The sequence below is a fragment of the Melanerpes formicivorus genome, unplaced genomic scaffold, assembly GCF_026170545.1.
Source record: "Melanerpes formicivorus ecotype bairdi unplaced genomic scaffold, bMelFor1.0.p_v2 SCAF_171, whole genome shotgun sequence".
NCBI classification, from domain to species: domain Eukaryota; kingdom Metazoa; phylum Chordata; class Aves; order Piciformes; family Picidae; genus Melanerpes; species Melanerpes formicivorus.
Genome location: NW_027142523.1, coordinates 91,306 through 107,296, shown reverse-complemented (window position 1 = coordinate 107,296; position 15,991 = coordinate 91,306). Strand labels below are relative to the sequence as shown.

General features: G+C 59.6%; 1 protein-coding gene across 2 annotated transcripts in view; it reads right to left on the bottom strand.

Moving 5' to 3' along the window:
* Positions 1-843: 843 nt before the first annotated feature.
* The window catches only part of RNLS (renalase, FAD dependent amine oxidase), a 43,721-nt gene continuing 28,573 nt past the window's right edge, over positions 844-15,991 (bottom strand). For both annotated transcript variants that reach the window (XM_068169195.1, XM_068169196.1), the window contains 2 exons: positions 13,757-13,932; positions 844-1,324 (listed from right to left, as the gene is read on the bottom strand). In XM_068169195.1, the coding sequence (XP_068025296.1) occupies positions 1,172-1,324; positions 13,757-13,932 (329 nt within the window). In that variant the 3' untranslated portion in view covers positions 844-1,171. The remainder of the gene's footprint in view (positions 1,325-13,756; positions 13,933-15,991) is intronic.

The window sequence follows — 15,991 nt, the reverse complement described above, 5'->3', positions numbered from 1 at the left end:
CCCACAGCTGCCACCTCTGCCCTGCTGCCCCCCAGGGTGGGGCCCAAGCTGTGGCAGTGCCCTTGGTGTGCAGCCCAGCCCTTGGCAGCGACTGTGCCATCAGCTTGTGCCTGCCAGCAGCAGCCCCTGGCTGTGCCAAGCTGCCCTGAGCTGCAGAGAGTGCCTGAGGGAGCAGAGCCTGGGCTGGGAGTCACAGCCCTGAGCAGAGGCAGCTCTGCCCTGGCTCTCAGCAGGCCAGAAGCTCTCCCCATGCTTGCTTTCATGAGCACAACTGGGCTGCTGCTGACTGCACTGCACCCAGGACAGGCAGCCCAGGGGCACAACACTGCCAGGGACATCATCAGGCTCCTGAAGGAGCTCTGGCAGGCATCTGGAACCAGGGGGGCAGAGAACGTTGGGCTGTGACATCTGCTGGGCAGGCAACTCCTCTGCCTCACTGCAAAGCTGTCTGTGCATGGAGATGTGTCTGTGCCTGGAGGGGAGATGGTCAGAGCCTGAGGGGAGATGGTTAGAGACTGAGGGGAGATGGTCAGAGCCTGAGGGGAGATGGTCAGAGCTTGGGTTGTTTACACCTTTCCTGGCAGCCCATCTGGAGAGCAGTGCCAGGAGCTGCCCCAGCACTGATGCCCATGGCCAGGGCTGGAGAGCAGTGCCAGGAGCTGCCCCAGCACTGATGCCCATGGCCAGGGCTGGAGAGCAGTGCCAGGAGCTGCCCCAGCACTGATGCCCATGGCCAGGGCTGGTGTGCCCCAGCAGACATGTGCCCTGTGAGGCTCTGTGCCAGCCCTGCCCCTGCCATGGCTCCTGATGCTCCAAGCAGGAGTGGACTCTGCATCCCCAGGGGTTTCAGTGCTGCTTCAAGCCAGGCTGCTCCTCTCCTCCCCAGTGCTTCCCTGGATCCTAAGCAGGGATCAGAGTCCTGGGAGGCTGCTGGAGCTCAGGGGCTGGGACGTGGAAGCCCCCAAAAGCTTCACTGTAAGCAAAGCAAGCTCAGAGAGCACAGAGCTGGCCAAGAGCAACCCACCCTGCCCCCAGCACTCCTGAGGGCACCCCAGCAGCTCTTCCTGCCTTTAATTTTCTTCCTGCAAGATAGAGGGCTGGGATGTTGGCAGCAGCATCCAACCCATGGCAAAAGGATTCCAGCAGGAGTCCGGCCTGGGCTCAGCAGCTGCTAGAGATGAGACCTCACAGCCTCGGCCAGGCTGACAGCAGACTCCAGGCAGCCATCGACGGTGGAGCGAGTGAATCCATCCCCCCCACAGAGCAGCAGGGGCTCAGTGTGAAGGATCATCCTCCCTGGGCTGCTGGGCACAGCTCTGGTGACCTGGAAAGTGAACAAGGAAGAGCTCAGAGGGAGCTGCTGGGGTAGGTTCAGCATTTGCCTTCAACATTTTCCACAGAGCTGGAGCAGAAAGGGAGCAAAATTAAATCACAGACCCACAGAGCTGGCAGGGCTGGCAGGGACCCCAAGGCTCAGCCAGCCCCAACCCCCTGCCATGGGCAGGGACACCTCACCCCACAGCAGGTTGCTCACAGCCACCTCCAGCCTGGCTGCAAACACCTCCAGGCAGGAGGCTGCCACCACCTCCCTGGGCAGCCTGGGCCAGGCTCTCACCACCCTCCTGGCCAACAACTTCTTCCTCACAGCCAAGCTCCAGCTCCCCACTTCTCCTTTTGCTCCATCCCCCCCACTCCTATCCCTCCCTCACACCCCAGAGCAGAGGGGCAGGATCCTCTCCCTCCACCTCTGCCAATGGGCACTGGCAGCTGAGCTGCCCTTGGCCTTCTGGGCTGCCAGTGCCCATTGCTGGCTCCCTGGCCCAGGCCTGATTCCTGCCCCCCTCAGAGGTGTCCCAGACCCCTCTCCCTCCCTCACCCCCTCCAAAGTCCCTCCCCAGCTTGCTTGCAGCCCCTGCAGATCCTGGGAGGCCACCAGAAGGTCTCCTGGGAGCCTTCTCCTCTCCAGCCTGCACAAGCCCAACTCTCTCAGGCTGTCTGCAGAGCAGAGCAGCTCCAGCCCTCTGCTCCTCCTCCTGGCCCTGCTCTGGACACCTTCCAGCCCCTCCAGAGCCTTCCTGTGCTGGGGGCTCCAGCACTGGCCCCAGAGCTGCAGCTGTGGGCTCAGCAGAGTGGAGCAGAGGGGGAGATCCCTAGAGCAGAGGTTAGGAAGGCACTGTGAGCTCACAGCAGCAAAGGCAGGGAGCTTCTAACCTCTCTCCCCACCCCAGACATGGAACTGTTCAGCAAAGGCAAGGCAGTTGGCCACTTTCAAGGCAGCCTGGGACTGACCAGATGACCTTTCTGGGTGGGAAGTGAGGTGGACTTCAGAGTAGCAGCTGCCGAGAGGCCCTGCCCAGCACACCCAGAGCCCTGGGACAAGCCTTGCTCCCTCCAGCTCTGCTGCAGGGCTCTCCTTGGCAGGAGTGGCAGTGCTGGAGACACAACCACCCCTGCCCCTGTCTCAGCAGGGCAGGTTCTGCACCAGCTTGCTTTGGGGAATGCCTTTGTGCCATTCTCAAAGCCAGCCCTGCACTCAATTTAAAGACCATTCCCCTGCTCTGTACTGCTCTGTACAGAGTGCTCTGGGCTGGGAGGGAGCTCCAGAGCCCATCCAGCCCAGCCCCCTGCACTCAGCAGGGACATCCTCCACTGGAGCAGGCTGCCCAGAGCCCTCTCCAGCCTCCCCTGCAATAGCTCCAGGCAGGGAGCCTCAACCACCTCCCTGGGCAGCCTGCTGCAGTGTTCCAGCAGCCTCCTGGGGCAGAATTTGTTCCTCACATCCAATCTCAATCTGCTGGAAGCCCTCTGCTGGGAGCCAGGCTGGGAGAGTTGGCCTTGGGCAGCCTGCAGGGGAGAAGGCTGCAGGGAGCCCTCCTGGTGGCCTTGCAGTGCTCCAAGGGCCCAGCAGAAAGCTGGGGACAGACTGCTGAGCAGGGCCTCTTGTGCCAGGCCAAGGGGGGATGGTTTGGCCTGCAAGAGGGAGCTTGAGAGTGGAGAGAAGGAGAAATGTTTGGTGCTGAGCCTGGCCCAGGCTGCCCAGGGAGCTGCCCCATGGCTGGCAGCAGTGCAGGGCAGGTTGTGTGGGGCTGGGAGCTTGGGGCTCTGCTCTGGCTGGGGCTGTCCCTGCTGGCTGCTTGACCCGAAGTGGAGCTTCCAACCCAACCCATTCTGTACTCTATGGTTCCTGAAATCCCAGCTCAGCCCTGGCTGTGTGGCACAGCCCTCTTGGACCTCCACCCTCCAAGACCTCAACACTCAGCTCGACAAAGGCATGGCTGAGGTCACCTACTGCTGGCAGCAGATCTGCTTTGAGCAGCAGCTTGGCCCAGAGCCCTGCAGAGAGGTCCCTTCTGAGATGCCCTCTGGAGGGGTCCAGTCCCTCACAGCCACACACAGCCACAGAATGCCTCAGGCTGGAAGGGAGCTCAAAGCTCATCCAGCTCCAGCCCCTGCCACGGGCAGGGACACCTCCCAGCAGCCCAGCTTGGACCCCTCGGGGAGGGGGCAGCCGCTGCTGCTGTGTTTCCCCAGCGCCCCTGCCACAGGGGCAGGATGGGTTGGGAAGCTCTGACTGCCGGGGGGTGCCCTTGATGCCATCCAAGGAGGGCAGCCAGCAGCGCAGCTGTGCTGCAGAGCAGGCAGGGGCGGTCTGGGAGCCCTAATCCCTCCTCCCGCAGGGGGAATTGCCCTCAATGGCTGCTCTTTAATCCCGGGACCGGGGCTGGGCCCCGAGGGGGAGGTCCTCCCCAGATGTAATTAACAAGCAGCATAAATCCCTGCCCCAGGGGGCAGCGGGGGAAGGATGCACACAGCTCAGCAGGGCCCTCGGCTCCTCTGGGCCACAGCTGAAAGCAAAGATGGCTTGAGGAGGGAGAGGGAGAAGGAAAGGGAGAGGGAGAGGGAGGAGGGAGACGGTGGAGGGAGAGGGAGGAGGGAGAGGGAGAGGGAGAGGGAGAGGGAGGAGGGAGAGGGAGAGGGAGAGGGAGAGGGAGAGGGAGAGGGAGAGGGAGAGGGAGAGGGAGAGAGAGAGGGATCTCAATCTGCTCTGCTCTGCTTTGCAGCCCTTGCCCCTGCTCCTGTCCCTGCAGGCCTTTGGGAGCAGTCTCTCTGCAGCCTTCTTGTAGCCTCTTCAGGTCCTGGCAGCCTACTCTGAGGTCTCCCCAGAGCCCTCTCTTCTCCAGGCTGAACACCCCCCAGCTCCCCCAGCCTACACTTGTCCCTGCCCTGTGCAGTGTTCCACTTCCCTTAGAGACCAATGGACAGAGCTCTGCCTGGAGCTGGTACCTGCCTCTGACTGCAGAGAGCAAGCCAAATCAGAGATCCATGCAATGGGTTGGGTTGGAAGGGACCTTCACAAGAGCATCCCCTGGCCATGGGCAGGGACACCTCCCACCAGCCCAGCTTGCTCAAGGCCTCATCCAGTCTGGCCCTGAACACCTCCAGGGAGGGGGCAGCCATGACCCACCTGGGCAACCCATTCCAGGGCCATTTAAGCCATCAGTTCCTGTGTCCTCCTGAGTTTCATTCAATTTTGAGGTCACCCACAGGCACCTGGAAGCACTCTGAGGCACTAGCTGCAAAGGGCTTTGGAGATGCTATCCAGCTATCTCCAGCCTCCCCTGGCATAGCTCCAGGCATGGAGCCTCAACCACCTCCCTGGGCAGCCTGCTGCAGTGTTCCAGCAGCCTCCTGGGGCACAACTTGTTCCTCACATCCAATCTCAATCTGCTCTGCTCTGCTTTGAAGCCCTTGCCCCTGGTGCTGTTCCTGCAGGCCTTTGGGAACAATCTCTCTGCAGCCTTCTTGTAGCCTCTTCAGGCACTGGCAGGCTGCTCTGAGGCGTCCCCCAGCTCCCTCAGCCTGTCCTCACAGCAGAGATGCTCCAACCCCCTGATCATTTTCATGGCCTCCTCTGGACCCTCTCCCGCAGCTCCAGGTCCTTCCTGTGCCGAGGGCTCCAGAGCTGGATGCAGCCCTGCAGGTGAGGTCTCAGCACAGCAGAGCAGTGCAGAGAAGACCAGTGCTGTGCAGAGCAATGCAGAGCAGAGCAGAGCAGTGCAGAGCAGAGCAGAAAAGAGCAGAGCAGAGAAGAGCAGAACAGTGCATAGCAGAGCAGTGCAGAGCAGAGCAGTGCAGTGCAGAGCAGAGCAGAACAGTGAAGAGCAAAGCAGAGCAGAGCAGAACAGAGCAGAGCAGAACAGAGCAGAGCAGTGCAGAGCAGAGCAGTGCAGTGCAGAGCAGTGCAGAGCAGAGCAGTGCAGAGCAGAGCAGTGCAGTGCAGAGCAGTGCAGAGCAGAGCAGAGCAGAGCAGTGCAGAGCAGGGCAGAGCAGAGCAGAGCAGAGCAGTGCAGAGCAGTGCAGAGCAGTTCAGAGCAGAGCAGTGCAGAGTAGTGCAGAGCAGAGCAGAGCAGAACAGAACAGTACAGAGCAGAACAGAGCAGAGCAGAGCAGTGCAGAGCAGTGCAGAGCAGAGCAGAGCAGAACAGAACAGTACAGAGCAGAACAGAGCAGAGCAGAGCAGTGCAGAGCAGTGCAGAGCAGTTCAGAGCAGAGCAGTGCAGAGTAGTGCAGAGCAGAGCAGAGCAGTGCAGAGCAGTTCAGAGCAGAGCAGTGCAGAGCAGTGCAGAGCAGAGCAGAGCAGTGCAGAGCAGTGCAGAGCAGTGCAGAGCAGTGCAGAGCAGAGCAGAGCAGTGCAGAGCAGTGCAGAGCAGTTCAGAGCAGAGCAGTGCAGAGCAGTGCAGAGCAGTGCAGAGCAGAGCAGAGCAGAGCAGAGCAGTTCAGAGCAGAGCAGTGCAGAGCAGTTCAGTGCAGAGCAGTGCAGAGTAGTGCAGAGCAGTTCAGAGCAGAGCAGTGCAGAGCAGAGCAGAGCAGTGCAGAGCAGTTCAGAGCAGAGCAGTGCAGAGCAGTGCAGAGCAGAGCAGAGCAGTGCAGAGTAGTGCAGAGCAGTGCAGAGCAGTGCAGAGCAGAGCAGAGCAGTGCAGAGCAGTGCAGAGCAGTTCAGAGCAGAGCAGTGCAGAGCAGTGCAGAGCAGAGCAGTGCAGAGCAGTGCAGAGCAGTTCAGAGCAGAGCAGTGCAGAGCAGTGCAGAGCAGAGCAGAGCAGTGCAGAGCAGAGCAGAGCAGAGCAGAGCAGAGCAGTGCAGAGTAGTGCAGAGCAGTGCAGAGCAGTTCAGAGCAGAGCAGTGCAGAGCAGTGCAGAGCAGTGCAGAGTAGTGCAGAGCAGTTCAGAGCAGAGCAGTGCAGAGCAGAGCAGAGCAGTGCAGAGCAGTTCAGAGCAGAGCAGTGCAGAGCAGAGCAGAGCAGTGCAGAGTAGTGCAGAGCAGTGCAGAGCAGAGCAGAGCAGTGCAGAGCAGTGCAGAGCAGAGCAGAACAGTGAAGAGCAAAGCAGAGCAGAGCAGAACAGAGCAGAGCAGAACAGAGCAGAGCAGTGCAGAGCAGAGCAGTGCAGTGCAGAGCAGTGCAGAGCAGAGCAGTGCAGAGCAGAGCAGTGCAGTGCAGAGCAGTGCAGAGCAGAGCAGAGCAGAGCAGTGCAGAGCAGGGCAGAGCAGAGCAGAGCAGAGCAGTTCAGAGCAGTGCAGAGCAGTTCAGAGCAGAGCAGTGCAGAGTAGTGCAGAGCAGAGCAGAGCAGAACAGAACAGTGCAGAGCAGAACAGAGCAGAGCAGAGCAGTGCAGAGCAGTGCAGAGCAGAGCAGAGCAGAACAGAACAGTACAGAGCAGAACAGAGCAGAGCAGAGCAGTGCAGAGCAGTGCAGAGCAGTTCAGAGCAGAGCAGTGCAGAGTAGTGCAGAGCAGTTCAGAGCAGAGCAGTGCAGAGCAGTGCAGAGCAGTGCAGAGCAGAGCAGTGCAGAGCAGAGCAGAGCAGAGCAGTGCAGAGCAGTGCAGAGCAGAGCAGTGCAGAGCAGTGCAGAGCAGTGCAGAGCAGAGCAGAGCAGAGCAGAGCAGTTCAGAGCAGAGCAGTGCAGAGCAGTTCAGTGCAGAGCAGTGCAGAGTAGTGCAGAGCAGTTCAGAGCAGAGCAGTGCAGAGCAGAGCAGAGCAGTGCAGAGCAGTTCAGAGCAGAGCAGTGCAGAGCAGTGCAGAGCAGAGCAGAGCAGTGCAGAGTAGTGCAGAGCAGTGCAGAGCAGTGCAGAGCAGAGCAGAGCAGTGCAGAGCAGTGCAGAGCAGTTCAGAGCAGAGCAGTGCAGAGCAGTGCAGAGCAGAGCAGTGCAGAGCAGTGCAGAGCAGTTCAGAGCAGAGCAGTGCAGAGCAGTGCAGAGCAGAGCAGAGCAGAGCAGTGCAGAGCAGAGCAGTGCAGAGTAGTGCAGAGCAGTGCAGAGCAGTTCAGAGCAGAGCAGTGCAGAGCAGAGCAGTGCAGAGCAGAGCAGAGCAGAGCAGTGCAGAGTAGTGCAGAGCAGTGCAGAGCAGTTCAGAGCAGAGCAGTGCAGAGCAGAGCAGAGCAGTGCAGAGTAGTGCAGAGCAGTTCAGAGCAGAGCAGTGCAGAGCAGAGCAGAGCAGTGCAGAGCAGTTCAGAGCAGAGCAGTGCAGAGCAGAGCAGAGCAGTGCAGAGTAGTGCAGAGCAGTGCAGAGCAGAGCAGAGCAGTGCAGAGCAGTGCAGAGCAGTTCAGAGCAGAGCAGTGCAGAGCAGTGCAGAGCAGAGCAGTGCAGAGCAGTGCAGAGCAGTTCAGAGCAGTGCAGAGCAGTGCAGAGCAGAGCAGAGCAGTGCAGAGCAGAGCAGAGCAGAGCAGTGCAGAGTAGTGCAGAGCAGTGCAGAGCAGTTCAGAGCAGAGCAGTGCAGAGCAGAGCAGAGCAGTGCAGAGTAGTGCAGAGCAGTTCAGAGCAGAGCAGAGCAGTGCAGAGCAGAGCAGAGCAGTGCAGAGCAGTTCAGAGCAGAGCAGTGCAGAGCAGTGCAGAGCAGAGCAGAGCAGAGCAGTGCAGAGTAGTGCAGAGCAGTGCAGAGCAGAGCAGAGCAGTGCAGAGCAGTGCAGAGCAGTTCAGAGCAGAGCAGTGCAGAGCAGTGCAGAGCAGAGCAGTGCAGAGCAGTGCAGAGCAGTTCAGAGCAGAGCAGTGCAGAGCAGTGCAGAGCAGAGCAGAGCAGTGCAGAGCAGAGCAGAGCAGAGCAGTGCAGAGTAGTGCAGAGCAGTGCAGAGCAGTTCAGAGCAGAGCAGTGCAGAGCAGAGCAGAGCAGTGCAGAGTAGTGCAGAGCAGTGCAGAGCAGAGCAGTGCAGAGCAGTGCAGAGTAGTGCAGAGCAGAGCAGTGCAGAGCAGAGCAGTGCAGAGCAGTGCAGTGTAGTGCAGAGCAGAGCAGTTCAGAGCAGAGCAGTGCAGAGCAGTGCAGAGCAGAGCAGAGCAGAGCAGTGCAGAGCAGTGCAGAGCAGAGCAGAGCAGAGCAGTGCAGAGCAGAGCAGAGCAGTGCAGAGCAGAGCAGAGCAGAGCAGTGCAGAGTAGTGCAGAGCAGTTCAGAGCAGAGCAGTGCAGAGCAGTGCAGAGCAGAGCAGAGCAGTGCAGAGTAGTGCAGAGCAGTGCAGAGCAGTTCAGAGCAGAGCAGTGCAGAGCAGAGCAGAGCAGTGCAGAGTAGTGCAGAGCAGTGCAGAGCAGAGCAGTGCAGAGCAGTGCAGAGTAGTGCAGAGCAGAGCAGTGCAGAGCAGAGCAGTGCAGAGCAGAGCAGAGCAGTGCAGAGTAGTGCAGAGCAGTGCAGAGCAGTGCAGAGCAGTTCAGAGCAGAGCAGTGCAGAGTAGTGCAGAGCAGTTCAGAGCAGAGCAGTGCAGAGCAGTGCAGAGCAGAGCAGAGCAGTGCAGAGCAGAGCAGAGCAGAGCAGAGCAGTGCAGAGTAGTGCAGAGCAGTTCAGAGCAGAGCAGTGCAGAGCAGTGCAGAGCAGAGCAGAGCAGTGCAGAGTAGTGCAGAGCAGTGCAGAGCAGTTCAGAGCAGAGCAGAGCAGTGCAGAGCAGTGCAGAGCAGAGCAGTGCAGAGCAGAGCAGTGCAGAGCAGTGCAGTGTAGTGCAGAGCAGAGCAGTTCAGAGCAGAGCAGTGCAGAGCAGTGCAGAGTAGTGCAGAGCAGTGCAGAGCAGTGCAGAGCAGTTCAGAGCAGAGCAGTGCAGAGCAGTGCAGAGCAGTTCAGAGCAGAGCAGTGCAGAGTAGTGCAGAGCAGTTCAGAGCAGAGCAGTGCAGAGCAGTGCAGAGCAGAGCAGAGCAGTGCAGAGCAGAGCAGAGCAGAGCAGAGCAGTGCAGAGCAGTGCAGTGTAGTGCAGAGCAGAGCAGTTCAGAGCAGAGCAGTGCAGAGCAGTGCAGAGCAGAGCAGAGCAGAGCAGTGCAGAGTAGTGCAGAGCAGTGCAGAGCAGTTCAGAGCAGAGCAGTGCAGAGCAGAGCAGAGCAGTGCAGAGTAGTGCAGAGCAGTGCAGAGCAGAGCAGTGCAGAGCAGTGCAGAGCAGAGCAGAGCAGTTCAGAGCAGAGCAGTGCAGAGCAGAGCAGAGCAGTTCAGAGCAGAGCAGTGCAGAGCAGTGCAGAGCAGAGCAGTGCAGAGCAGAGCAGAGCAGAGCAGTGCAGAGTAGTGCAGAGCAGTGCAGAGCAGAGCAGAGCAGAGCAGTGCAGAGCAGTGCAGAGTAGTGCAGAGCAGTGCAGAGCAGAGCTGTGCAGAGCAGTGCAGAGCAGTGCAGAGCAGAGCAGAGCAGAGCAGAGCAGAGCAGTGCAGAGCAGTGCAGAGCAGTTCAGAGCAGAGCAGTGCAGAGTAGTGCAGAGCAGTTCAGAGCAGAGCAGTGCAGAGCAGTGCAGAGCAGTGCAGAGCAGAGCAGAGCAGAGCAGAGCAGTGCAGAGCAGTGCAGAGCAGTTCAGAGCAGAGCAGTGCAGAGTAGTGCAGAGCAGTTCAGAGCAGAGCAGTGCAGAGCAGAGCAGTGCAGAGCAGTGCAGAGCAGAGCAGTGCAGAGCAGTGCAGAGCAGTTCAGAGCAGAGCAGTGCAGAGCAGAGCAGTGCAGAGTAGTGCAGAGCAGTGCAGAGCAGAGCAGAGCAGAGCAGAGCAGTGCAGAGTAGTGCAGAGCAGTTCAGAGCAGAGCAGTGCAGAGCAGTGCAGAGCACAGCAGTGCAGAGCAGAGCAGTGCAGAGCAGTGCAGAGCAGTTCAGAGCAGAGCAGTGCAGAGTAGTGCAGAGCAGTTCAGAGCAGAGCAGTGCAGAGCAGAGCAGTGCAGAGCAGTGCAGAGCAGAGCAGTGCAGAGCAGTGCAGAGCAGTGCAGAGCAGAGCAGTGCAGAGCAGAGCAGTGCAGAGTAGTGCAGAGCAGTGCAGAGCAGTGCAGAGCAGTTCAGAGCAGAGCAGTGCAGAGCAGTGCAGAGCAGTGCAGAGCAGAGCAGAGCAGAGCAGTGCAGAGTAGTGCAGAGCAGTTCAGAGCAGAGCAGTGCAGAGCAGTGCAGAGCAGAGCAGAGCAGTTCAGAGCAGAGCAGTGCAGAGCAGAGCAGAGCAGTTCAGAGCAGAGCAGTGCAGAGCAGTGCAGAGCAGAGCAGTGCAGAGCAGTGCAGAGCAGAGCAGAGCAGTGCAGAGCAGAGCAGAGCAGTGCAGAGCAGAGCAGTGCAGAGCAGAGCAGTTCAGTGCAGAGCAGTGCAGAGCAGAGCAGAGCAGAGCAGTGCAGAGCAGTGCAGAGCAGAGCAGTTCAGTGCAGAGCAGAGCAGAGCAGTTCAGAGCAGAGCAGTGCAGAGCAGTGCAGAGCAGAGCAGTGCAGAGCAGAGCAGTGCAGAGCAGTGCAGAGCAGAGCAGTGCAGAGCAGAGCAGTGCAGAGCAGTTCAGAGCAGAGCAGTGCAGAGCAGAGCAGTGCAGAGCAGTGCAGAGCAGAGCAGTGCAGAGCAGTGCAGAGCAGAGCAGTTCAGAGCAGAGCAGTGCAGAGCAGGGCAGAGTAGTGCAGAGCAGTGCAGAGGGTCAGCCTCTTGCAGCAGTCTGATGCCTGGTTGTGATTTTGTAACAGGAGAGGTAGGGTTCACAGCTCCTGATGGTTCGAAAGGGACTGAGAAGGGCTGGAGAGGGCCCTTTGGTAGCGGCGGGTGGTGAGAGGCTGAGAGGCTTCCAGCTGGCAGAAGCTGGCTTTAGGGCAGGCCTCAGCAGGAAGCTCCTCCCCAGGAGGCTGCTGAGGCACTGGAACTGGCTGCCCAGGGAGGCTGTGCAGGCTCCAAGCCTGGCAGTGTTGGAAGTCAGGCTGGATGGGGCCCAGAGCAGGGTGGGCTGGAGGGAGGTGTCCCTGCCCATGGCAGGCTGGGACCATCCCCAGATTCCATGATTTGAGAAGGGGGTCATGGAAAGCAGGAGTTCATTCCTCCAGGCCCTGCTGCAGCTGCCCCTAAAGCACAGAGTGCCAGGCCGTAGGTCACCCTGGCAGGGAAGAAGTTTCTTCTAATGTCCAACCTAGACTTCTTCTGGTACAGTTTGAGGCTCTTCCCTCTTGCCTTGTCTCTCCTCACTAGGGAGCAGAGCCCAGCCCCCAGCTGGCTGCAGCCTCCTCTCAGGAGCTGCAGAGAGCAAGGAGGTCTCCCTCAGCCTCCTCTGCTCCACACTCAACCCCCCCAGCTCCCTCAGCTGCTCCTCCCCAGCCCTCTTCTCCACACCCTTCCCCAGCTCTCTTGCCCTTCTCTGGCCCTGCTCCAGCCCTCCAGCTCCTGCTGGCAGGGAGGGCCCAGAGCTGAAGCCAAGACCCCAAGCTGGGGCAGGATAGGTTCCCTGGATGGACAACTCAGTGGATACAGAAGTGGCTTGAGGGCTGCACCCAAAGGCTGACTGTCAACGGTCCATGGCCAAGGGGAGACCAGGGCCAAGTGGAGTCCCTCAGGGCTCAGCACTGGCACCAGTGCTGCTTAACATCTCTGTTGGTGCCAGGGACAGTGGCACTGAGGCTCCCTCAGCACCAAGCTGTGTGGTGCTGCTGACAGCTGGAGGGAAGGATCCATCCAGAGGCACCTGGGCAGGCTGCAGAGCTGGGCCCAAGCCAACCTCAGGAGGCTCAACAAGGCCAAGGGCAAGGTCCTGCAGCTGGCTCAGGCCAACCCCAGGCACCAACACAGGCTGGGCAGGGACTGGCTGGAGAGCAGCCCTGCAGGAAAGGCCTTGGGGGTGCTGGGGGAGGAGAAGCTCAGCAGGAGCCAGCAGGGAGCACTTGCAGCCCAGAGAGCCAAGCAGTGGCACTGAGGCTCCCTCAGCACCTCAGACCCTTCCCCAGCTCTGTTGCCCTGCTCTGGGCTTGCTCCAGCCCCTCAGTGTCCCCCTGGGAGTGAGGGCCTTTTCAAAGTGACCACAGGGGGACTTTGGTTTGAGTCATCTGAAACCTGAAATCCTCTGCTGAGGTCACTTTTACACAACCACTGGGGGAAAAAATGCTCTGCCCTGGGAAGGGAATTGCAAACTGCTGTGCTGCTGAGACCTGGCTCCTACACTGGCTGCAGATCAAGGGCTAGGAGCAGACTTCTCCCCTGCCATCTGCAGAGACTCCCTGCCAGATGTCATTAAAAGGAACAAAAACATGTTAAGAGGACTTGCTTGAAGCAAATATTTTGCACCAGCTTCCACATTCAGCTTCAGCAGAGATCATTTAACTGAAGAGGCTTTGGGTAAACACAGAGCTCCCCTCCCATGCTTCACAGCACCACAGAGTATGAGGGGTGGAAGGGACCCCCAGAGATCCCCCAGCCCAACCCCCTGCCAGGGCAGGGCACCCAGAACACACCCAAGGGGGTTGGAAGCTCTCCATACCAGGAGACTCCACAGCCTCTCTGGGCAGCCTGCTCCAGGCCTCCAGCAGCCTCACAGGGACAAAGGTTTCCCTCCTCTTCCCCTGGCACCTCCTCTGCTCCAGCTTGCCCCCAGTGCCCCTTGTGCTGCCCTTGGCCAGCCCTGAGCAGAGCCTGGCTCCAGCCCTGCACATCTTGATCCCCAGCCCTGAGGGCAGCCCTCAGCTCCTCTGCTCCCAGCTCCCAGCCCCAGCTGCCTCAGCCTGGCCTCCCAGGAGATGTTCCACTGCCTGCAGCAGCTCTGTGCCTCTGCCATGGACTCTCTCCAGCACTGCCCTCAGGCCCTTCCTGACCTGAGGGGCCCAGACCTGGACACCAGATTCCAGCTGTGGCCTCAGCAGGGCAGAGCAGAGGGGCAGGAGAATCTCTCTGACCTACTCACTCTGCTCCTCAATGACCTGGCTGAGGGCACAGAGGGCACTGGCAGCAGGTTTGCTGCTGGCACCCAGCTGGGAGCAGTGGTGAGAGCCCTCAGGCTGTGCTGCCAGCCAGCCAGAGCTGGGCAGGCTGAGAGCTGGGCAGGGAGCAAGGGAATGAAAGCCAACAAGGGCAAGGGCAGAGCCTGGCAGCTGGGCAAGAACAAGCCCAGGCAGCAGCAGAGGTTGGGCACTGAGCTGCTGGAGAGCAGTGAAGGGGACAAGGAGCTGGGGGTGCTGGGGTGTGGGAGGCTGAGCAGGAGCCAGCAAGGAGCTCTGGTGGCCAAGAAGGCCAAGGGCAGCCTGGGCTGCATGAGAAGGGCTGTGGGCAGCAGGTCAGAGAGGCAGTGAGCACAGACTGGGATCCAGGAGGTTCCACCTCAACACCAGGGAAAATTTCTTCCCTGGGAGGGTGCCAGAGGCCTGGAGCAGGCTGCCCAGGGGGGTTGTGGAGTCTCCCTCTGTGGAGAGATTCCAACCCCCCCTGGCTGTGTTGCTGTGTGTCCTGCCCTGGGTGCTGCTGCCCTGGCAGGGGCTTGGACTGGAGGAGCTCTGGAGCTCCCTTCCAGCCCCTGGTGCTTTATGGTTCTGTGCCTGATCCCACCAGAGAATACCTGAGAGTATCTCCACTTGTGGCACTTGATGCTGGCTGGTTTGGACAGGGCTGGCACAAGCTTCTCCAGGTGGCTGAGGATCAACTGCTGCACCTCTGCAGGGTCTGACTCCAGGTACTGGCTGCCAAATGTCACAGTTGTGTGAACCACAACTGAGGGCCCAACCTCAGGAGACTCTGAAATAAAAGAGGAGAGAGGCCTTGGAAAGGCTGCTGCTGGCTGCTCACCTTCCCCAGGTGCTGACAACTGTGCCTCCAGCCCAGAAGGCAACGAGGGAAGTGGGGCTGGGAAGCTGCTGGCAGAATGGGACCTGGGGGTGCTGATCAACAGGAGGCAGCAGTGTGCCCAGCTGGCCAAGAAAGCCACTGGCATCCTGGCTGGGAGCAGCAATGCTGTGCCCAGCAGGAGCAGGCAGGGGACTGTCCCCCTGTGCTGGGCACTGCTGAGGCCACAGCTCCAGTGCTGTGCCCAGAGTTGGGCTCCTCAAGACAAGAGAGAGGTGGAGGTGCTGGAGCCAGGGCAGAGCAGGGCAAGGAAGCTGGGAAGGGCCTGCAGGAGAAATCTGATGAGGAGAGGCTGAAGGAGCTGGGGATGGTTAGTGTGCAGGAGAGGAGGCTGAGGGCAGAGCTCCCTGCTCTCTGCAGCTCCCTGAGAGGAGGCTGTGCAGAGGTTGCTGCTGCTCTCCTCTCACAGGGGATGAACAAGAGGCAATGGCCTCAGGCTGCAGCAGGGCAGGCTCAGACTGGACACCAGGCAAAGGCTTTTGCCAGCAGGAGTGGTCAGAGCTTGGCAGAGGCTGCCCAGGGAGGTGGTGGAGTCCCCAAGCCTGGAGGTGTTTCAGGGTGGTTTGGCTGTGGTGCTTGGGGCTGTGGGTTAGGGGTGAGCCTTGCAGGGTAGGGTCAGGGGTTGGGGTTGGTGACCCTGAGGGGCTTTGCCTCGCTGGATGGCTCTGGGGCTCTGTGAATTATTAGAATAACCTTTATTAGAATAAACCAAACCAGGTTGGAAGAGACCTTCAAGATCATCGTGTCCAACCCATCAACCAATCCAACCCACCCAAACAGCTAACCCATGGCACCAAGCACCCCGTCAAGTCTCCTTCTGAACACCTTCAATGACGGCGACTCCACCACCTCCCCGGGCAACCCGTTCCATAGCGCAATCACTCTTTCTGTATAGAACTTCTTCCTAACATCCAACCTGAACCTCCCCTGGCGCAGCCTGAGACTGTGTCCTCTTGTTCTGGTACTGGGTGCCTGGGAGAAGAGACCATCATCAGCCTGTCTACAACCTCCCTTCAGGTAGTTGTAGAGAGTGATAAGGTCACCCCTAAGTCTCCTCTTCTCCAGGCTAAGCAGCCCCAGCTCCCTCAGCCTCTCCTCATAGGGCTTGTGTTCCAAACCCCTCACCAACTTTGTTGCTCTTCTCTGGACTCGTTCCAGCAAGTCAACATCCTTCCTAAACTGAGGGGCCCAGAACTGGACACAGTACTCGAGGTGTGGCCTAACCAGTGCAGTGTACAGGGGCAGAATGACCTCCCTGCTCCTGCTGGCCACACTGTTCTTGATGCAGGCCAGGATGCCATTGGCCCTCTTGGCTGCCTGGGCACACTGCAGGCTCATGTTAAGCCTACCATCAACCAGCACCCCCAGATCCCTCTCTGCCTGGCTGCTCTCTAGCCACTCTGACCCCAGCCTGTAGCACTGCATGGGGTTGTTGTGGCCAATGTGCAGAACCCGGCATTTGGATGTGTTAAATCTCATGCCGTTGGATTCTGCCCATCTGTCCAGCCTGTCCAGGTCTCTCTGCAGAGCCTCTCTACCCTCCAGCAGATCAACTCTTGCCCCCAGCTTGGTGTCGTCAGCAAATTTACTGATGATGGACTCAATGCCCTCATCCAGATCATCAATAAAGATGTTAAAGAGCACAGGGCCCAGCACTGATCCTTGGGGCACACCACTAGTGACTGGTTGCCAGCTGGATGTGGCACCATTCACCACCACTCTCTGGGCTCGGCCCTCCAGCCAGTTCCTAACCCATCGCAGTGTGCTCCCGTCCAAGCCATGGGCTGACAGCTTGGCCAGCAGTTTGCTATGGGGGACGGTGTCAAAGGCCTTGCTGAGGTCCAGGTAGACTACATCAACAGGCCTCCCCACATCCACCAGGCGGGTCACCTGATCATAGAAGGAGATCAGGTTGGTCAGGCAGGACCTGCCCTTCCTAAATCCATGCTGG